This window comes from Lontra canadensis, unplaced genomic scaffold (assembly GCF_010015895.1).
Source record: "Lontra canadensis isolate GAN:19392208 unplaced genomic scaffold, GSC_riverotter_1.0 scaffold209, whole genome shotgun sequence".
NCBI classification, from domain to species: Eukaryota; Metazoa; Chordata; class Mammalia; order Carnivora; family Mustelidae; genus Lontra; species Lontra canadensis.
In genome coordinates this window covers 836703-859588 of record NW_022631203.1, presented here as the reverse complement: position 1 = coordinate 859588, position 22886 = coordinate 836703, and the positions used below count along the sequence as shown (strand labels likewise).

Sequence of the window (22886 nt, the reverse complement as noted above, 5' to 3'; positions counted from 1 at the left end):
CATTAATTCCTTAAAATTACTGGGAAATACACTTCAGGTGACCAAAGGATGAATAAAATTAAATACTCCCAACTACAGATATGTGGTAGTATGTTGCTCAGCAACGAGCAATGAAAGTATTAAAGCACAGTTTGTCAAAATAATCTTTGTTAATATAGTTACACACTTACTATAGAATTTTAAAAAACTCTGGAAAGATAAAGTATATATCCCATAGCATTAATTTATTTTAATATTAATGATAATAATTTGTATCTAAAATCTCAGATAATTATCAGTAAAAGCTGGAAAACGCAAAGCAGAAGATGGAAGTAAAACCATACTAATGATGTTTATATCTTAAATGCTGGCAGTGATAACTTCATTATGACATCTGTAAATAAGAAAAGTAGAATCCATCATTTTCCATTACTTTATTTTTCATATTCTAAAACCCTTTGAAAGAAGGAAAAGTGTCCAAATATAAATCTTACTTCTTCAATCAGCAACTGTATTTAGCAAGTTTATTTGCAGGAAGTGGGTGCTACCAAAACAAAGGTATTCGTCAGAAATCTGAGAGGGCCTATTTTTATGTTGATTCATGATTTTTATTTATTTTTATTTTTATTTCTTTTTTAAAGATTTTATTTATTTATTTGACAGACAGATCACAAGTAGGCAGAGAGGCAGGCAGAGAGAGAGGAAGGGAAGCAGGCTTCCTGCTGAGCAGAGAGCCCGATGAGGGGCTCGATCCCAGGACCCTGGGATCATGACCTGAGCCGAAGGCAGAGGCTTTAACCCACTGAGCCACCCAGGTACCCCTTGATTTATGATTTTTAAAGAGAAACACTAAGTGTAAACATTTGAACATATCACATAATAGATTTTACATCAGGAAGAAGTAATTATTGGAGAGATGTATACTTGGTTCTCTGGTTTCATAGAAGTCCTTTTAATATGATCTTTTCACATATCTTATTGGATGTAGGATAAAAATAATCATAAACACATTTCTTACATAATTAAATAAAATTCCTTGCACCTCAGGACTTCATAAACTAAAAAGGGCAGGTCTTTTTTTAGTAGATTTCTTCACTACTTAGTAAATCACAGATTATTCACTGACCATTAAACCAGGAAGGTAGAGTAACTTCTTCCAAAAAGGAGGTTGCATGAGGCCATTATCACAACCCTGTGGTTATTTCTGATAGCCATTTGATGAGGCCCTGGACAAAAGCATAAAGAGTGGGAGTGTGTGTATACATGTTCATGCAAAGAAAATATGAATATGAAACAAGTGTCTTGAAGTCACTTGAAGTGGTACATTGAAATACCAGTGCCCGATTAATATTCTTACGGTTCCTGTATATTTAAATTATCAGCTCTTAGAATGGACTATACATAGTTTTCAAGGCTCTGAAATAAATGAAAAGTAAGGATCTCCTTTCCTGTTTCTTCATTCTATATCCAATCCTGTCCAGAATACAAAATAATATGGAGTCTTCCCTCAGTAGATTATACTCTAATAAGTAAATGAGATAGGTATACTAATTGGGCAGTACAAGAGTTAACATGTGCTAATTGTTGGCATGTAGTTATTGTCACATTATAAAAGTACATACCTCAGTATTCATATGGCTGAACCGTATTCCTTTCATGTCCTTTATGTAATTACTACCATGAATGGCATTAGATTACCAAAAGCAATATGTAAAGAATGGAAAGTGTTTGATGGTAATTTTATATCCCTCTTATGTTACTTTGGCTAAATGGTATTGCTATTGAACCTACTCCATATTTATAGCATGTTAGATAAGTGCTGCCTCATTTCTTTCCCCAAATTCCCACTTTAATTTCAGAATGACAAAAAGATGCCTACCAGATTCAGAAAACAAAGTGAACATGTTGAGCATGCTATTGATCGTGTTCTTGTCATGATATCGGAAAGAAGAAGGGCCCGTTCTCTACATGGCACTAATGAACAACCACCTCGTAACATTCTTACAACTGTTCTTGAACTGATTAATATGGTCAAGATGATACTAAACATTCTGGAAAGGTAATACCAAATATGTTATCTGTAAAACCTTTAGTTGCATTTCTTCCCCTTTCTTCCTCTTCAGAGAAAACTTATGTATGGATTGGATTTTATTTCCACAGTATCTTTCAAATGCAATTACAAATTTTTATTGATGTTCTGAATATCTCCCTAGGGTGAAAAACATTTATCTAACTCCCTTTAAATGAGCCAATATGTGATCATCTGACTTTTTACAGAAGTAAATCATTTTACAGAATTAGTATTTGTTTTACGAAGGACTCACTTTGGGCTTCCTTTATAGACCAAACTCTGCTGCTGCATTAGAAACACTTGTTTTTTTTTTTTTTTTTTTTTACAGTCCTTTAGGAATATACAAAAGTTACACCACAGTTCTAAAATACCACATCTGGACTATTTATAGCAACAAAATAGTGATTTTTTTCTTTATGTATTAATTATATTAGGAATTTTTCATAATCCGTAATACTTTTAAAATTCTGTGTTACTAAGAGGAGTCTTTAGAAATCAAAGGCTAACGATTTCTAATCTTCTTTTGATAATAACCTGTAAGGGACATAATAATATTTTAGTTTCTTGAAAAAATTTAAATTTCCTAGTTGCTATTTTGATCAAGACTACAGTCAACTCTATATTTTACACACAAATGAAATATTATATAGGTATTTAGTCCTAGGCTTTTGCTTTTGCTATCAGAAAGTGTTATATCCCTAAGATAGAGAAATTAAATTGTGAGAGGGAGGCCTCCTTTTATGACCAGTGAGAGAAGTGTAAGAGAGAGAAGTCATAATACTCTTCTCTTCTCTGATAACTGTTCTCTTACTGAATTTTTATCATCTCTTTACATTTCTATTGATGCTTGATTTATAAACTCATTTTGTTCACATGAAGAAAGGATGAAGTGACTTACCTGCTTTTTCAAAGAAATTTCAGTTTGCATGTTAGATAAAGTATAGGAAATTCATCAGCCCTGCTACTCCCTCTCTTCTAAGCTCCTTACAGTTATCTCTCTGGCAACAAGCTGAAACAAAGAAAATAATCAAGATTCTTGGAATTAATTCATGTTAAGGAAAATAGGGAAAGCAATAATGGGCATACAACAAAGATAGCCACAGGACTGAGTGATGGCAACAGAAGACCCCCAAAATGTATATAATCTGCTTCACTGATAATTGATCATTCACAGTATTGGATTTTCTTGTTTATTAAAGCAGTCTCATTACAAAATTCACATCATGGTTACAGTATTAATAAGCATGCTTTAGCAAATTTTCATTATATCACCAATTTGAGGGCTTCTTTGTTCTGATCAGTGGAACCAGATAAGATTAAAAGTATTTATATTGTTCTTGCGATATTTTATGGTAAGTAGTTCTTAATATTTTGTAGTAAGCAGTTAGACTTCTCTTTCAGAAATGATAAAATCTATACAAAATGACATCATATAACAGCTTTTGAAAATGGCACATTTATGGTTCATCTTAGCACCTTCTTTTCTAACTGCTTGGATTTTTAAAATTTTATTTATTTATTTGACACAGAGAGAGAGATCACAAGTAGGCAGGGAGGCAGGTGTGGGGGGGAAGCAGGCTATTTTTTTAAAGTCTAGAAATGGATGAGAACAGAAAAAATGCCTAAGTAACTTTGTTCATATATGCTTTAGAAATAGACTTCCAGAAAATCGCACTTTTGTGTAAGCATCAGAGATTGTAATCTCTTAGGAAGGGGGGGGTCTTATAAATTTTTATTGCTAATTTAAAACTAAAACTTCATTTTTCATATGAGAATAAATGTGTTTTGAGCACAGTAATACTTGTTAATTTGTTTTACAAATGACATTCTGAAAATTGTTCCCCATTTTTCAAATGTAATAAAATAGATGAAGTGGGTGATTATTTTACAACAGTACTCTGTATTATCACCTCATTCAAATTATTACTTGTGATTATAGGTATCCAAACCACAGAAGCCTGAAATCATATTACATAAAAATAATAAAGCCCAAACTCATCAACTGACAGTAGAGTCCCAAGTAAAATAAACCTTTTTAAATTTGTGGCAAATAAAATTAATTACCAGATACCACCAATCTTTATTTTTCAAGGAATGGGTACTCTAGTTGTAGATTACATAATTAATATTTAATACATTTCTCTTCCTTTTTCGTTCTTTTCATGTAATCATTTCTACAGTAAGTTAGCCAAGGAAAAAGAAATTAAAAAATTGAAATTACCTAGTCTGTCTTCCACCTTTTTATAGTAACTTGAAAACAGGGATTGTAAACTGTGGACCTACAATCCTACCAGTTTACTGAGATCATAGATGTATTACACTGATCAACTTCCATGTAAGTTTTCCGTTATTTTTGTTTAACTTCATGATGTCTAGAATTTAGCTTACCCTTGGCAGATTTTCAGAATGATCTAAAGCTCTGTATATTATAGATTATAATTTCCAGTTTCCTAAAGTATAAAAATGTGACATTCAATGAAAATGGAATTGATTGGCCCTTTTGTTAATCCTTCCCTGGCAGGCCTCCATTTGATGGTATGGCAGAATTTTCCAGTTTGAAAAGCCACCTCATTAAATTTATCACATTACTGAAACATTTCTCTGAACAGGTAAGACATGATTTTGTTGTGATGTTCTCCATACATTCTCATATGTATTTATTTATCAAACCCTGTAAATTTATTTTCAGTAACACCTATATAATCAGTCTCCTTACCATTTCCAATGCCAACACTGAAATTCAGGTCCATATTTTATTATACACAGATAGAATATTTGTATAGCTATGCAATTGATTTGTTGACTCAAATCTCTTTTCTACTCTATTAGAATTTACCACTATTGTTGCATTATTCTAAAATAACTATTAAGCTGAAGAGAAAACTTCAAATTCTTACTATTACCCACTAAATAGTCTAAAATTGTTATCATTCACAACCCTCCTTAGCCCGTAATCATCTATTATCCTTCTGTTCTGTGTGACCCCTATATTACCCCTAAGAAGTTTTACTCGTTCATCTTTAAATGTTTCATGTGCGATTCCACCTCTTTTTTTTAATCATACTGTACTCTCTACCTAGAATTTACTACCATACTTACTTCTCCCTTTATCTACGTAATACATTTCTTTAATTTTTGTGAGTTGATAATTTTATTTTTTTTTCTTGGTTGCAGTTTTTTTTTTCTTTTTAAAAAGTTTTTATTTAAGTTCCCGTTAGTTAATGTACAGTGTAATATTAGTTTCAGGTATACAATGTAGTGATTCAACATTTCCATACAAAACCTGGTGCTCTTCACAGCAAATGCACTACTTAATCTCCATCATCTATTTTACCTCTCCCCCCCACACTCCTTCCCTCTGGTAACCAGTATGTTCTCTATAGTTAAGAGTTCATTTCTTGGTTTGCCTTTCTCTCTCTTTCAGTTTCCTCTTTGCTCTTTTGTTTTGTCTCTTATATTCTACATATGAGAGAAATCATATGGTATTTGTCTTTCTCCGACTGACTTATTTTGCTTCATGTAATACTCTCTAGCTCCATCCATGTCATTGTAAATGGCAAAATTTCACTATTTTTAATGGCTGAATAATAATATTCCATTATGTGTGTGTGTATACATATACCTTCTTTATCCATACACTTCTTTAAAAAAATTAGTTCATTCGTTTATACTTCTATTCACTAACTTACCCATTCATCACTCAAACAAGGTGATGCTTTTTGTAGCTATAATTTTCTAGAATTTAGTATATGATACTTTGTAAGCTTACTTTAACTCCATAATCATTTGAGAGTTGGCTACATACAGATATGTGTACTAAGCTTCATAGAGGAGACACGAATAAATAAGACAGAATTCTTTCTCTCAAAGTAAGATATTTAAACAAGTAATGTGTAATTGTGTGTGTGTGTGTGTGTGTGTGTGTGTTTCCTTAACAAGTACATTTTAAGTCTTTTGGAGTCAGGGGTTATCCTACATGATTTTAAATTGTTCAACATAACTTTTTGTCAAAACATCTTTTATGTACATAGTGAGTAATAAATATTTCATATTGATTCAATGCACCAAGAAATCCTGAAACAGGATTCATTGTCACAGGTATTTTGTCCATGTGAATTGTATATATTTTATCAAAAATTAGGTTATAGACTAGAATATTCAATAATAATAACAAATACTTATATAGCAATTACTACTTGTCAGGCACTGTTCTAAGTGCTAGATGAAATAACTCTTTTAAACTTCAAATCATTTCAAATATGTTGACTAGCTGAATACTAAGAAGAATAGAGGTCACTGAGGTCCAACTATTTTCTGCATTAATCTACAGATGGGGCTTTTGATTCAAAGGGCCTCTTCTCAAATCCCTATTATTTCTTGTTTTACTATGGCAGAAATTATTATGGAAAATATGTCTTATGGAAAGCATCAAAATTAGACTGCTGTTTTTAGCAGTCTCTCCAGATTCTAGTAGACTGAACATCCCACAGAGAAAAATTAGAAAATATGAACAAAACAAAATAAATTCTCCAGTTTTAAGTATTAAAGAGATTAAGGCATTATAGAAATATTGAAAGCAAAGGGATGTAAAAATATGGCATAAAAACCAATTAAAAAAAACAACAACACCTGGCCTAGCCTTACATATAAATATGTATGTGTAATATATGTATGTATGTCTATAATATAGATGTATGTATATAATATAAATATACATATATATATTGGATTTTCAGGCAAGAAACATTGTAACCTAATACTATATTTTATAAATAAAATTTCCTGAGAGTAATCTTAATTTTTCTCATAAAAAGAAAGGTAGCTATGTGAAGTGATAGACACATTAATTAAACTGATTAACTGAATCCTTTAGCAATGCCATAAGAGAATACGAAGTCCAGGAAACAAGCTGAGGGTTTTAGAGGAGAGGGGAGGTGGGGGAATGGGTTACCCTCTGATGGGTATTAAGGAGGGCACATATTGCATGGAGCACTGGGTGTTATATGCAAACTGTGATTCTTGGAACACTACATCAAAAACGAATGACATACTGTATGGTGACTAACATAACATAATAAAAAAAGTATACATATATCAAATAATTAGGTGTCTGCTTTATATATTACAGATTTAGTTGCCACTTTTACTTTAGTAAAGCTGGGGAGAAGATATAAAAAAATCACAATAAGAATTTGAAAATATTTTGAACTAATAATGAAAACAGGTTTAGAAAACTTGTGACATGCAGTTCAACTTGTATTTAGGTAAGGTTTCATAGCTTCTGATAGATTTAATAGAGAAGAAGAAAGGTTGAAAATCAATGATGTAAGCGTTAATTTGAAGAATCTACTAAAAGAACAGCAAATTAAATACAAAATAAATATAGGGGCACTCAGGTAGCTCAGTTGGTTAAGCATCCAGCTCTTGATTTTTGACTTAGGTCATGATCTCAGCGTTTTGAAATTGAGCCCTTTATCATGCTCCATGCTGGGTATGGAGCCTCCTTGAGATTTTCTCTCTCTCCCTCTCTCTTTATCTCTGCCCCTCCCCTTCCTCTAAAAAATTTAAAAATAACAAAAGAAAAGAATAAAATAACTGCACAGTTATCATATGGTTTCATTCATATGTGGAACATAAGGAATAGAACAGATGACAATAGGGTAGGGAGGAAAAACTGAATGGGAAGAAATCAGGGAGGGAGACAAACCATATGAGACTCTTAACTCAGAAACAAACTGAGGGTTGCAGGAAGGGAGGTGGGTGGGGCATGGGGCAGCTGGGTTTGGGCATTAAATAGGGCATGTGATATGATGAGCACTGGGTGTTATACTGAAATAATGAGTCATTGAACATTATACCAAAAACTAATGATGTTTAGTTGAAATACCTTGGCTGATTGAATTTAAATTAAAAAAGGAAAAAAGAAAATAAATGCAGAAGTTAATGAAATAGGAAGCAAACGATAGATATAATAAAAACCCTAAATTATATTATTTCAAAGCAAAAATTATTGACTTTGACCAGTTTTTTTTAAACCCACAAATACAGTATCAGAAATGAAAAGGAGGATACCACTAGAGATCCAATGTACATAAAGTAGTTCTAATACTCTTTTTATAGCTTTCATGCCAAAGAACTAACAAAGTACATGAAATTGAAACATTCCTAGAAATACATAGAAGGGAAGTTGACACAAAAAAAGAAAAAAAAATTTGAATTGTCATATACAATAAAATATTACTAACTAAGTGACGATCCTGCATCTGCAACATTGACATCTTGGAATCTGCTTAGAAAGGCAATCTCAGGTCTCACACAAGCCTACTGAAACAGGATCTGAATTCTAACATGATCCCCATGTAATTCACATACACATTAATGTTTGGGAAGCATTGTATTTTTTTTCTTTTTTAAAGATTTTATTTATTTATTTGACAGACAGAGATCACAAGTAGGCAGAGAGGCAGGCAGAGAGAGAGAGGAAGGGAAGCAGTCTCCCTGCTGAGCAGAGAGCCCGATGTGGGGCTCGATCCCAGGACTCTGAGACCATGACCTGAGCTGAAGGCAGAGGCTTAACCCACTGAGCCACCCAGGCGCCCCGGGAAGCTTTGTATTAAATAAAGTGTATACATAATTATAATCCTTCCCACAAAGAATACTCTTGTCTAGATAACTTCATCTGTGAATTCTTCAACACAGTTAAGAGGGAAATAGCACTAATGCTACACAGACTGCCAGATAGCAAAAAGGAAAAAAAAAAAAAAGAGAGAATGCACTTTCCAACTATTATGTTAACAAGTTTTTTTAATTTAATTTTCTTTTCTCAGTGTTCCAAGATACATTGTTTATACACCACACCCAGTGCTCCATTCAATACATGACCTCCTTAATACCCACCACCAGGCTCACCCAATCCCCCAGCCCCCCCCCTTCTAAAACCCTCCGTTTGTTTCTCAGAGTCTACAGTCTCTCGTGGTTCATCTCTCCATCCAATTTCCCCCAATTCACTCTTCCTTTCCTTCTCCTAACGTCCTCCTTGTTATTCCTTATGTTGCACAAGTAAGTGAAACCATATGATAAATGACTTTCTCTGCTTTATTTACTTCACTCAGCATAATTTCCTCGAGTCCTGTCCAGGTTCATACAAAAGTTGGGTATTCATCCTTTCTGATGGAGGTGTAATATTCCATTGTATAAATGGACCATGTCTTTATACATTCGTCTGCTGAAGGACATCTCAGCTCTTTCCACAGTTTGGCAGTTGTGCCCATTGCTGCTATGAACACTGGGGTACATATGGCCCTTCTTTTCAAACATCTGTATCTTTGGGGTAAATACCCAGTAGTGCAATTGCAGGGTCATAGGGAAGCTCTATTTTTAACTTCATAAGGAATCACCAAACTGATTTCCAAAGTGGCTGCACCAACTTGCATTCCCACCAACAGTGTAAAAGGGTCCCCTTTCTCCACATCCTATCCAGCACTTGTTGTTTCTTGTCTTGTTAATTTTGGCCATTCTAACTGGTGTAAGGTGGTATCTCAATGTGGTTTTTATTTGAATCTCCGTGGTGGCTAATGATGATGAATATTTTTTCATGTGTCTGTTAGCCATTTTATGTCTTCTTTGGAGAAATGTCTGTACGTGTCTTCTGCCCATTTTCTGATGTGATTAGCTGATTTTTGAGTGTTGGGTTTGAGGAGTTCTTATAGATCTTGGCTATCAGTCCTTTGTCTGTAGTGTCATTTGCAAATATCTTCTCCCATCTTGTAGATTGCCTCTTTGTTTTGTTGACTGTTTCCTTTGCTGTGCAAAAGGTTTTTTTTATCTTCATGAAGTCCCAAAAGTTCATTTTTGCTTTTGTTTCCCTTGCTTTTGGAGACGTGTCTTGAAAGAAGTTGCAGTGGCAGATGTCAAAGAGGTTACTGCCTCCATTCTCCTCCAGGATTTTGATAGATTCCTGCTTCACAGTGAGGTCTTTCATCCATTTTGAGTTTGTCTTTGTGTATGGTGTAAGAGAATGGTCGAGTTTCACTCTTCAATACATAGCTGCTCAATTTTTCCAGCACCATTTATTGAAGAGACTGTCTTTTTTTCCACTGGATATTTTTTCCTGCTTTGTTGAAGATTATTTGACCATAGAGTTGCAGATCCATATCTGGACGTTCTACTCTGTTCCACTGGTCTATATGTCTGATTTTGTGCCAGTACCATGCTGTGTGGTGATCACCACTTTGTAGTAAAGCTTGAAATCCGGCAACGTAATACCCCCAGCTTTCTTCTTCTTTTTCAACATTTCCTTAGCAATTCAGGGTCCTTTCTGGTTCCATACAAATTTTAGGATTGTTTGTTCCAGCACTTTGAAAAATGCCAGAGGAATTTTGATACGGATGGCTCTGGAAGTATAGATTGCTGTGGGCAGTATAGACATTTCAACAATGTTTATTCTTCCAATCCATGAGCATGGAATGCTTTTCTATCTTTTTGTGTCTTCTTTGATTTCTTTCATGAGTGGTTTGTAGTTCCACGAGTACAGATCCTTTACCTCTTTGGTTAGCTTTATTCCAAGGTACCCTATGGTTCTTGGTGCTATAGTAAATGCAATCAAGTCTCTAATTTCCCTTTCTATATTTTCATTATTAGTGTATAAGAAAGCAACTGATTTTTGTGCATTGATTTTTTTTATTCTGCCACATTACTGAATTGCTGTATGAGTTCTAGTAGTTTAGGGGTGGAGTCTTTTGGGTTTTCCATATAAAGTATCATGTCATCTGTGAAGAGAGAGAGGGTTTGACTTCTTCTTTGCCAATTTGAATGCCTTTTATTTATTTTTGTTGTCATTGCTGTTGCTAGGACTTCTAGTACTGTGTTGAACAACAGTGGCAGGAGTGGGCATCCTTGTGTTCCCGATCTCAAAGGGAAGGCTTCAGCTTTTCCCCATTGAGAATCATATTTGCTGTGGGTTTGTCATAGATAGATTTTATGAAGTGAGGAATGTTTGTTCTATCCCTATACTTTGATATGTTTTAATCAGGAACGGATGCTGTATTTTGTCAAGTGCTTTTTCTGCATCAATTGAGAGGACCATGTGGTTCTTCTCTCTTCTCTTTTTGGTTTGTTCTATCACAATGATTGATTTTTGAATGTCAAACTGCCTTTGCATCCCAGGGATAAATCACACCTGGTCATAGTGGATAATCTTTTTAAAGTTCTGTTGGATCCTATTAGCTAGGATCCTGTTGAGAATCTTGGCATCCATATTCATCAGGGATTTTGGTCTGAAATTCTCCTTTTTGATGGGGTCTTTGTCTGGTTCAGGGATCGGGGTAATGCTGGCTTCATAGAAAGAGTCTGGAAGTTTTCCTTCTGTTTCTATTTTTTGAAACAGCTTCAGGAAAATAGGTATTATTTCTTCTTTGAATGTTTGATAGAATTCTCTAGGAAATACATAAGGTCCTTGGCTCTTGTTTTTTGGGAGGTTTTTGATAACTGCTTCAGTCTTGTTACTAGATGTTGGTCTATACAGGTAGTCAGTTTCTTCTTGTTTCAGTCTTGGAAGTTTATAGGTTTCTAGGAAAGCATCCATTTCTTCTAGATTGCTTAACTTACTGACATATAGCTGTTGATAATAATTTCTGATGATTGTTTCTATTTCCTTATGTTAGTCATGACCTTTCTCCTTTCATTCATAATTTTATTAATCTGGGTCATTTCTCTTTTCTTTTGGATTAGTTTGACCAGTGACTTATTGATCTTATTGATTCTTTCAAAGAACCAGGTTCTAATTTCCTTGATGTGTTCTACTGTATCTCTAGTTTCTAACTCATTGATCTCTGCTCTAATCTTGATTATTTCCTTTCTTGTGCACAGGGTTGGCTTAATTTATTGTTGATTTTCCAGTTTTTTAAGGTGTAAAGCGAGTTGGTGTATTTGGGATTTTTCAATTTTTTTAAGTGAGGCTTGGATGGCTATGTATTTCCCCCTTAGGACTGCCTTTGCCATATCCCATAGGTTTTGGACTGATGTGTCTTTATTCTCATTGGTTTCCATGAATTGTTTAAGTTCTTTGATTTCCCGGTTGATCCAGTCATTCTTGAGCAGGATGGTCTTTAGCTTCCAAGTGTTTGGATTCCTTCCAAACATTTTTCTTCTGGTTGAGTTCCAGTTTCAAAGCATTGTGGTCTGAGAACACAAGGGGAATAATCTCAGTCTTTTGGTATTGGTTGAGCCCTGATTTGTGACCCAATACGTGATGTTTCTGGAGAAAGTTCCATGGGCATTCAAGAAGAATGAGTATTCTGTTGTTTTAGGGTGGAATGTTCTGTATGTGTCTATGAGGTCCATCTGGTCCAGGGTGTCATTCCAAACTCTTGTTTCTTTGTTGAATTTCTGCTTAGATGATCTGTCTATTGCTGAGAGTGGAGTGTTGAGGTATCCTACAATTAATGTATTACCATCAATATGTCTCTTTATTTTGGTCAACAGTTGGCTTATGTAGTTGGCTGTTCCCATATTGGGGGCATAAATATTTACAATTATTAGATCTTCTTGGCGGATAGACCCTTTACAAATGATGTAGTGTCCTTCTGTATCTCTGACTACAGTCTTTAGCTTAAAATCTAATTTATCTGATATGAGAATCCCTACCCCAGTTTTCTTTTGAAGGCCATTGACATGAAAGATGGTTCTCCATCCTTTTGCTTTCAGTATGAATGTAACTTTAGGTTCAAAATGGGTGTCTTGTAGACAGCATATGGACAGGTCCTGTCATTTCTGCAACACTGTGCCATTTTATGGGAGCATTTAGGCCATTCACGTTAAGTGTGATTATTGAAAGATATGTTTTTATTGACATCGTGTTGCCTGTGAAGTCCTTGTTTCTATAGATTGTCTCTGTAAATTTCTGTTCTATGTCACTCTTGGGTTCTTTCTTCTTTTATAGAACCCCCCTTAATATTTCTTGCAGGGCCAGCTGGGTGGTCACATACTCTTTTAAACCTTGCCGATCTTGGAAAGCTCTTTATCTCTCCATCCATTTTCAATGTCAGTCTTGCTGGATAAATTATTCTTGACTGCATGTTCTTCTCATTTAGTGCCCTGAATATGTCTTGCCAGCCCTTTCTGGCTTGCCAGGTTTCTGTGGACGGGTCTGATGGTATTCTGATGGTCCTTCCCTCTGTACATAAAGAATCTTTTCCTTCTAGCTGCCCTTAAGATCTCTTGTCTGAAATTATGATTTGTGAATTTCCCAATTAAGTGTCTGAATGTCTTTCTAGACTTGTTGATCTTGGGGGTATCCTTTCTGCCTCTAGGACATGAACACTTGTTCCATTCCCCAGACTGGGAAAATTTTCATCCAGAATATGTTTGACTATATCTTCTAGTCTTCTCTCTTTCTCCACCCCTCGGGGATCCCAATAATTCTGAGCTTGGAACATTTCGTGGCATCATTTACTTCCCTAATTCTGTTTTCATGCCTTCTAACCTGCTTGTTCCAGGCCTCCTCCCGATCCTTCTTTTCTATCAGTTTGTCTTGTAGATCACTAATTCAATCTTCTGTCTTGATTACCATAGCTGTTAGAGTATTTAGATTAGACTGGATCTCATTGATAGCATTTTTAACTTCTGCCAGATTGGCTCTCATTTCTGCCCTTAGAGATTCTTTGTTGTTACTAATAGTCTTCTCCAACTTAGCCATTGCCTGGATAATTGTTACTCTCAATTCCCTTTCCGACATACTGTTTATGTCCATATCTAATAGTTTTGTGGCAGAGGACACAGTCTTTGAATTTTTCCTCTGCTGGGTGTGCCTCCTTCTAGTCATTTTGGTGAGAGGTGGTTGAGGGGATATATAACCTTATATATCAACCAAAATCCAGGCAAGGTGCACCCTGGAAAGTTTTGGAGCAATCAGAAGTCACCATCAAAAAGAAAGAAAAAAAGGAAAAAAAAAAGAGAGAGAGATAGAGGGAAACAGAGAAAACCCAGCCAAAATGAGACCCAAAAGTAAGATTTATAAGGTACATAAACAAGAATGAAGAAACAAAAAGACCAACAAAAGTAAATGACAAGAAAAAAAAAGAAGAATTTAACAAGATGAATCTCAGGAATGATTTATATAATACCAGAACAAAAACAAATATACAGAAACACTGACAGAGGAATAAGATGGGAAGGTGGTTCTAAACACTTGATATGGTTGAGGAAGGTTATTTTGGTTCTTCCTGGGTGTATCTTGTTATCTTTGCTAAAAGATAAACTCAACTTTCCAGAAATAAAGGGAAATTAAAATTAGGTTATATATAGGGGTAGTATTGAATAGGGAAAAAGGATTACCTTGAAGCTTATATCTGGATGTGTATCTTTAAAAAAGAGAGAGAAAGAAAACACAGGTATATGTTTGACAGAAGTTCAAGTTAAAAAATTATTGTGGAATATGTTGTATTAAATCTCTATTTGTAATGGTAAGTAGTTTTAAAAAATTAAAAGAACAAGAATTGTGAGAATGAATTAAAAAAAGAAAGAAAGAAAAGTTGTGTCTATGAAATATACAGGCTTTGGGGCAATACTGGGAGATTCATATATTGTGTTCCCCTGATGTTGGGGTTTTATAGTTTTATGAGGACCTGTGGTGGTTGTCCTCTTGTTCTTTTGGCTTGTCTTCTTGGGGTGGGGTCTGCCACATTGTTTTTCAGTCAGTCTTGGTTGGGCTAAGTCACCCTGCCCCCTATCAAGGGGCTGGGCTCTGTGGAAACTGGTTTTTCAGGCTTTTGTTCTCTGGAGGTTTTTGTTTTTTGGTGGCTTTTTGGAGGTTTAGTGGAAAGTAAACTGTCCGGACCCAGACCTCCACCTCAGAGAAAAGCTTCAGACTGGTCCCCTCTGGTTAGTTGAGAACACACAGACTCCCACTCTGCAAACTCCGCTGAACATCACAACCTCCCACAGGTGGTTTGCACCCTAAGCCACCATCCCAGTGGTCACCCGAGGTACCCGCTTGTCTCTTCACCCCCATACCACTAAAACCACAAGTGATATTGGTCTGGGGAGCCCTATTCTAATGGCTGCCCTTACCGGGACTGCTGTCTGTTGTCCAGGCCTACACTGTGTGCACTCACACCCAGTGGCTGTGCAGTTCGTGGAAGGCTACCAGCTGATGGATCCTGACTGGAGTCCATGCCAGGTTCTCTCAGGCACAGGCTGGGTGTACTGAGACTCTGGTCACACAGGTTGTGGAAGGTTGTGGGTTGCAGAAGGCTGCATGTCTCAGAAGGCTTCAGGCCCAGAGACCTCCAGCCGGCACCTACACTGGGCTCTCTCAGGCGCTGGCAGAAGTGTGCCCAGCCTGAGCAGTGGTGCAAGCAGCAGAAAGCCACTTTCAGGGACCACAGACTGGAGGCCCATCCAGACTCTCTCTGGCATTGGTGGTCGCCAGTGGTGACCATCCAGGGACCTTGGGCTTGGGCCCCTGCCCATGACCACCTGATTCCACCAGTTTCCCCTTAAGATCTTTTGCTCTTTTTGAGTGCTTTTAACCAGACTCCAAGTTAATGCTGGTCCCCAACCACAGGGCACTTTCATATTGAAGTATTGCTTTCCAATGGGTTGCTTCTGGTAGCTCCCTCCCCCTTCTGTTTATCTCCCTATACCATTCTGAGTGTTCCTACTCTGCTTTATCTCTCCACTGATGTCTTCTGCCCCTGTAGAGATCCAGAAGTGTATAATCGTACATCTCAGGCTGATTTAATGTGTGTTTAGAGTGTTCTGATAGATATTTAGCTCACTTTAGGGGACCGGTTGAAACAAGGTCTCCTACTTCTGCACCATCTTGCCCCTCCTCTTAACAAGTTTTATAAGGACATCGTAAGAAAGGAAATTTATAGGCCAGTCTCTCCCATGAACAAAGAAGTAAAATCTCAAAAAAATAGCAAGCTCAGTTCAATGATAAATTAAAATTATAGTATATCACGGACATATTGGCATTATTCCAATTTAACATTTGAAAATGAATCTAATTAAACAGAGTAAAAGAATAGCAGTGAAATATATAGCCGTCTGAAATGATGTAGAGAAAGCATTGAGTAAAATTCATCATCTGCACATGATAAAAACTTTTAGCAAAATTGGGGCACCTGGGTGGCTCAGTCAGTTAAGTGTCTGTCTTTTGGCTCACGTTATGATCCCAGGGTCCTGGGACTGACTGGGTCTCTTTGCTCAGCAAGAAACCAGCTTCTCCCTCTCCCTCTGCTGCTTGCCCTGCTTGTGCTCTCTCTCCTCTCTCTCTCTCTGTTGGATAAATAAATAAAATCTTTAAAGAAAACTTTTAGCAAAATAATAGATGGTAATTACTTTTTTGATAAAAGTTGTCTACAAGTAATAAAGTACAGCAACATCATACTTAATGGTGAAATATTATAAAACTTCTATGAAATTAGTAATGAGATAAATATGTGCTATCATTATTTCTATTCCACGTTAAAACAACATATCTAACCCATGGTATTGAAAGTCAGAATATTGGTTACATTTGGAAAAGTAAGGGTGGTAGAGATTGGAAAGGACACAAGAAGGGTTTCTCTAGTCCATATTATTTTCCATTTCTTGATCTGGATAGTGGTTATATGTTTGTTCTAATTTTGGATTATTTTTTTCATCAGTTCAATTAGGATTTGTGTAATTTTCTTCATATAGTCTGTATTTTAATAAAACTCTTTGTGTGTTCCTCAAAAATACTCCATATCTCCTTTTATATGTAACTGATCCTTATATTATCCCTATGAAGGACACCCCTATAAAGAGGTTCATTTCGTGCTAGCTTGCTGGAGTACATGAAATCCCAATATCAGTGTTCATTTTCTACATTAAGATATTATTTCTTCAGTATCTCATGAGTGGGTACACGTCATTTGGGACAGTGGTCCCTGATTTTACCTATATTTCAAGTTATGCAACTTAGAAAATTTACTTAAATATTATTTGTGGCCATGATTAACTAATTTGAATATGGTTGACACATGATGTTAATTTCAGGTATCTGCATCATGATTCAACAACTCTATACATTGGGATATGCTCACTATAAGAGTAGCTACAATTGGTCTGCATACAACGATGATGCAATAACACTACTATATTCCATATACTGGTTCTTTTGTTACCATGACTTACTCATTCCTTAACTATAAGCCTGTATGCCCCACTCCTTCACCCCTTTTGCCCATCCCCCAACCCCTCCTTTCTGGCAACTGTCAGTTTGTTCCCTGTATTTATAAATCTGATTCTGCTGTTGTTTTATTCATTTGTTTTGTGTTTTAGATTTCACATATGAGTGAATCATATAGTATTTCTCTCAGTCTGAGTTATTTCACTTAGCATAATACCCTCGAGGTCAATCTATGTTGTCTCAAAAGGCATGATCTCATCCTTTTTTATGACTGAGCAATATTCCATTGTATACATATTCCACTTTTTAAACATTCATCTATTTATGTGTACTTGGGCTGCTTCCATACTGTGGTTATTGCAAATACTGCTGCAATAAATGTGGGGGAGTGCATATATCTTCTTAGTGATTTCATTTTCTTTGGTTAAATACCCAATAATGGAATTTTTGTATCATATGGTGTTTCTATTTTTTAAAAAAGATTTATTTATATGTGTGTGAGAAAGGGAGAGAGCATGTGAGCACATGGGGGAGGGGCAGAGGGGGAGAGAAGGGAGAGAAAGAATCTCAAGCAGGGGGGCACCTGGGTGGTTCAGTGGGTTAAGCCTCTGCCTTTGGCTCAGGTCATGATCCCAGGACCCTGGGATCGAGCCCCATATCGGGCTCTCTTCTCTGTGGGGAGCATGCTTCCTCCTCTCTCTCTGCCTACTTGTGATCTCTTGTCTGTCAAATAAATAAATAAAATCTTAAAAAAAAACCTCAAGCATTCTCTCCACTGAGCACATACCCTAGTGTGTGGCTCAGTCACACAACCATCAGACCATGACTTGAGCTGAAATCAAGAGTCAGACACTTAACTGACAGAGCCACCAAGGTGCCCCAGTATTTCTATTTTTAATTTTTTTGAGGAAACTCTGTATTGTTTTTCTCAGTGGCTGCACAAATTTACATTCCTACTACCATTGTATAAGGGTTCCTTTTTCTCCACATCCTCTCCAACACTTCTTACTTCTTGTCTTTTTGATTTTAGCCATTCTAACAGATATAAGGTAGTATGATATTGTGGTTTTGATTTGCATTTTCCTAATGATTAGTGATGTTGAGCAGCTTTTCATGTGTCTGTTGGGCATTTGTATGTTTTCTTTGGAAAAATGTTCAGATCATCTGCCTATGTTTTAATCTGATTATTTAGGTTTTTTGGTGTGGAGTTGTATACATTTTTATATATTTTGGATATTAACTCCTTATCAGACATATTTGCAAACAGCTTCTCTCGTTCAGTAGGTTCCTTTTTGGTTTTGTTGATGGTTTTCTTCAATGTGCAAAAGCTTTTTATTTTGCCATAGTCTCAATAGCTTATTTTTGTTTTTGTTTCCCTTGATTTAGGAGATGGATCTCCAAAAATATTGCTATGGCTGATGTCAGAGAAATTATTGCCTATGTTCTCTTCTAAGATTTTTATGGTTTCTGATCTTACATTTATTTATTTATTTAAAAAATTTATTATGTTCCGTTAGCCAACATATAGTACATCATTAGTTTTTGATGTAGTGTTCAATGATTCATTAGTTGTATATAACACCCAGTGCTCATCGCTACACATGCCCTCCTTAATACCCATCACCTGGCTGTTCTTACATTTAGATCTTTAATCTATTTTGAGCTTTTTTTTGGCATAGTGTTCAAAGTGGTCCAGTTTCATTCTTTTGCATATAGCTTTTTAGTTTTCCCAGCAGCAATTATTGAAGAGACTGTCTTTTCCCCATTCTATATTATTGCCTCCTTTGTCATAGGTTAAATGACCATATAAGTGTGAGTTTATTTCTGGGCTTCTATTCTGTTTCATTGATCTATGTGTCTGGTTTTGTTACAACATTATACTGTTCTTTTTTTTTTTTCCTTCGGTGTAAAATGCTGGTTTTATTAAAGCATGGGGACGGGACCCATGGACAGAAAGAGCTGCTGCACTGGGGTCTTGAGGAGTCTCTGACTATATACTCAGGAGTTGGGGGAAGTAAGGAAAATAGAGGTTTCAAAAGGATTTTCATATGTTAAAGAAGACTCAGGATACTGGAGGTTTGGCTATTATCAAACTAAGGCATTAACTTTAAGAGAGTTGGGAGATTCCTGGAAGAATGTCACACATGTCCCACCCAGGTGGGGGGAGGTTGCAGGGTTTCCGCTAACACTTTGTCTTCAGCTAGCCTTCTGCTCCCTCATCATTTCCCCCCTCCCCAATCAGTTTTGACCTTAAATCTTTAAGGTTGTTGAAGGTGGAAGGTCTCATCTTCTATAATGTCTCCCTGCTGAATAGGGGTATTAGAGATGTGCCTACCTATGTGCCAGTTGGGGAACATATAGGGGAGTTATGAGAGGGGAGGCAGCTGAATCCAACGCTATCAACATATATGAATGTCCTTGGGTAGAAAGGATCATCTGTGGATGTGAAGCCATTGTAGGGAGGGAGTCTCAGTACCAAATGGAGAGATACTGAAAAAGACAATGCATTAAGGTTAGTAATTACCATACTGTTTTTACTGTTATGTCTTTGTAGTATATCTTGAAATCTGGAATTCTATACCTCCAGCTTTGTTCTTCTTTCTCACATTTTCTTTGGTTACTTGGTGTCTTTTGTGGTTCCATATAAAATTTGGTAGTATCTATTCCATTTTTATGAAAATAGAAAATATTATATATATATTATAATAATATAATACATTATCATATTATATATACTAATATAAAATATTATTAAATATTGTGAAAATATTTTTTGTGAAAAATACTACTGGTATTCTTACAGGGGTTGCATTGAATTTGTAGGTTTCTTTGGGTAATACAGACAATTTAACAATATTAATTATTCCAATCTATGAGCACAGAATATTTTTCAATTTGTCTATGTAGTCGTCAATCTCTGTCATCAGTGTTTTATAGTTTTCAGAGTACAGGTCTTTCATCTCTTTAGTTAAGTTTATTCCAAGGTATTTTATTCTCTTGGTGCAGTTGTAAATAGTGTTGTTGCTTTTGTTTTGTTTTCTTTCTGCAGCTCATTATTAGTTTATAGAAACACTACTGATTTCTGGGTATTATTTTTGTACCCTGCAACTTTATTGAATTCATTTATTACTTCTAGTAATTTGGTGTATCCTAGTAATCTAGGATTTTTTATGTATAGTATCATGATATCTGCAGGTAGTGACAGTTTAACTTCTTTACCAACATGGATGCTTCCTATTTCTTCTTCTTCTTCTTCTTCTTTTTTTTTTTTTTTTTTTTTTGATTCCTGTGGCTAGACTTCTAGTACTATTTTGAGTAAAAGAGGCAAGAGTGGACATTCTTGCTGTGTTCCTAATATTGGAGAAAAACTCTGTTTTTCACTATCGGGTGTGATGTTATCTGCAGGTTTTTCATAGATGGCCTTTATTATCTTGATATATATTTTCTCTAAACCCACGTTATTAAGGGTTTTTATCACAAACAGATGCTGAATTTGTCAAATGCTTTTTCTCCATCTATTGAGATCATATGATTTTTATCCTTCCCTTTGTAAATGTGGTCTATCATGTTGATTTGTGAATATTGAACTATTCTTGCATCCCTAGAATAAGTCTCACTTAATTGTGATGAATGATCCTTTTAATGTATTGTTGTATAGGGTTTTCTAATATTTTGTTGAAGATTTTTGGATTTATGTTCATCAGAGATAAGGACCAGTAGTTTCCTTCCTTCCTCCCTCCCTCCCTCCCTCCCTCCCTTCCTCCCTCATTCTCTCTCTCCCCCTTCTCTCTCCCTCCTTTCCTTTCCTTTCTTGTCCTTTCCTTTCCCTTCCTTTTCTTTTTCCTCCCTCCCTCCCTCCCTCTCTTTCTTTCCCTTTCCTTTCCTTTTCCCTTCCTTTCCTTCTTCCCTCCCTCCCTCCATCTCTCTGTCCCATCCTTCCCTTCCCTTCCCTTCCCCTTAGTTTCCCCTTCACTTCCCCTTCTCCTTTCTCTTTCCCTTTCCTTTCCCACTTCCCTCCCCACCCCTCCCGCTCCCCTTCCCTTCCCTTCCTTTCCCTTTCCCTTTCTTTTCCTTCCTTCCTTCCTTCCTTCCTTCCTTCCTTCCTTCCTTCCTTTCTTCCTTCCTGTTTTATCTTTGTCTTGTTTTCGTATAAGGGTAGTGCTGGTCTCATAGAATGTATTTGGAAGCTTTCCTTCTATTTTTTGGCATAGTTTGAGAAGAATAGGTATTAACTCTTCTTTAAATGTTTGAAAGAATTCCCTTATGAATATATGTGGTCCTAGTCTTATTTTTTGGTAGTTTTTTTGATTGCTGATTCAATTTCATTAGGAGTAATTGGTCTGCTCAGATTTTCTATTTCTTTCTGATTCAGTTTTGGAAGATTATTCTTTAGGAATTCGTTTATTTTTTTCTAGGTTGACCAATTTGTTGGAATGTAATTTTTTTGTAACAGTATGTTATAATCCTTTATTTCTGTGGTGTTGGTTGTTACTCTCTCTCACTCCTGATTTTATTTTAATACTTTATTTTATTATTTATTATTTTATTTTCTATTTTTAATTTATTTGGGGGGATGATTTGTTTTGATTTATTTTGTTTTGTTTCATGGTTTTTGTTATTTTTTAATTTATTATTTTTTTATTATGTTCAGTTAGCCACCATATAGTACGTCATTAGTTTTGAGTTAGTGTCCGATGCTTCAATAGTTGCATACAAAATCCAGTGCTCATCACAAAATGTGCCCTCCTTAATCCCCGTTACCTGGTTGCCCCATCCCCCACCTCCCTCCACTCTGAAACCCTCAGTTTGTTTCCCAGAGTCCAGAGTCTCTCTCATGGTTTGTCTCCCTCTCTGATTTCACCCCATTCAGTTTTCCCTCCCTTCCCCTATGGTCCTCTGCACTAATCCTTATGTTCCACAAATGAATGAAACCATATGATAATTGTCTTTCTCTGCTTGACTTGTTTCACTTAACATAATTCCCTCCAGTTCCATCCAAGTGGATGCAAATGGTGAGTATTCATCCTTTCTGATGGCTTATTTAATTAATTTATTTTATTTGGGTTTTTTCTCTTTTCTTCTGATGAGTTTGACTAAAGGTTTGTGACTTTGGTTTGTCTTTTCGAAGAAACAGATCTTGGTTACATTGATCTTTTCTTTTTTTTTATTTTTTAAATTTATTTTCAGTGTAACAGTATTCATTGTTTTTGCACCACACCCAGTGCTCCATGCTATCCGTGTCCTCTCCATTACCCACAACCTGGTTCCCCCAACCTCCCACCCCCTGCCCCTTCAAAACCCTCAGATTGTTTTTCAGAGTCCATAGTCTCTCATGGTTCACCTCCCCTTCCAATTTCCCTCAACTCCCTTCTCCTCTCCAACTCCCCTTGTCCTTCATGCTATTTGTTATGTTCCACAAATAAGTGAAACCATATGATAATTGACTCTCTCTGCTTGACTTATTTCACTCAGCATAATCTCTTCCAGTCCTGTCCATGTTGATACAAAAGTTGGGTATGCATCCTTTCTGATGGAGGCATAATACTCCATAGTGTATATGGACCACATCTTCTTTATCCATTCATCTGTTGAAGGGCATCTTGGTTCTTTCCACAGTTTGGTGACCGTGGCTATTGCTGCTATAAACATTGGAGTACAGATGGCCCTTCTTTTCACTAC

The 22886-nt window shown here is 36.0% G+C and overlaps 1 protein-coding gene across 1 annotated transcript in view; it reads left to right on the top strand.

Annotated features, from left to right (window-relative positions):
- The window catches only part of LOC116861903, a 204307-nt gene that overhangs the window by 90447 nt on the left and 90974 nt on the right, over positions 1–22886 (top strand). Inside the window, exons 4-5 of the mRNA XM_032848784.1 lie at positions 1839–2038; positions 4572–4659. Coding sequence (XP_032704675.1) covers positions 1839–2038; positions 4572–4659 — 288 coding nt within the window. The remainder of the gene's footprint in view (positions 1–1838; positions 2039–4571; positions 4660–22886) is intronic.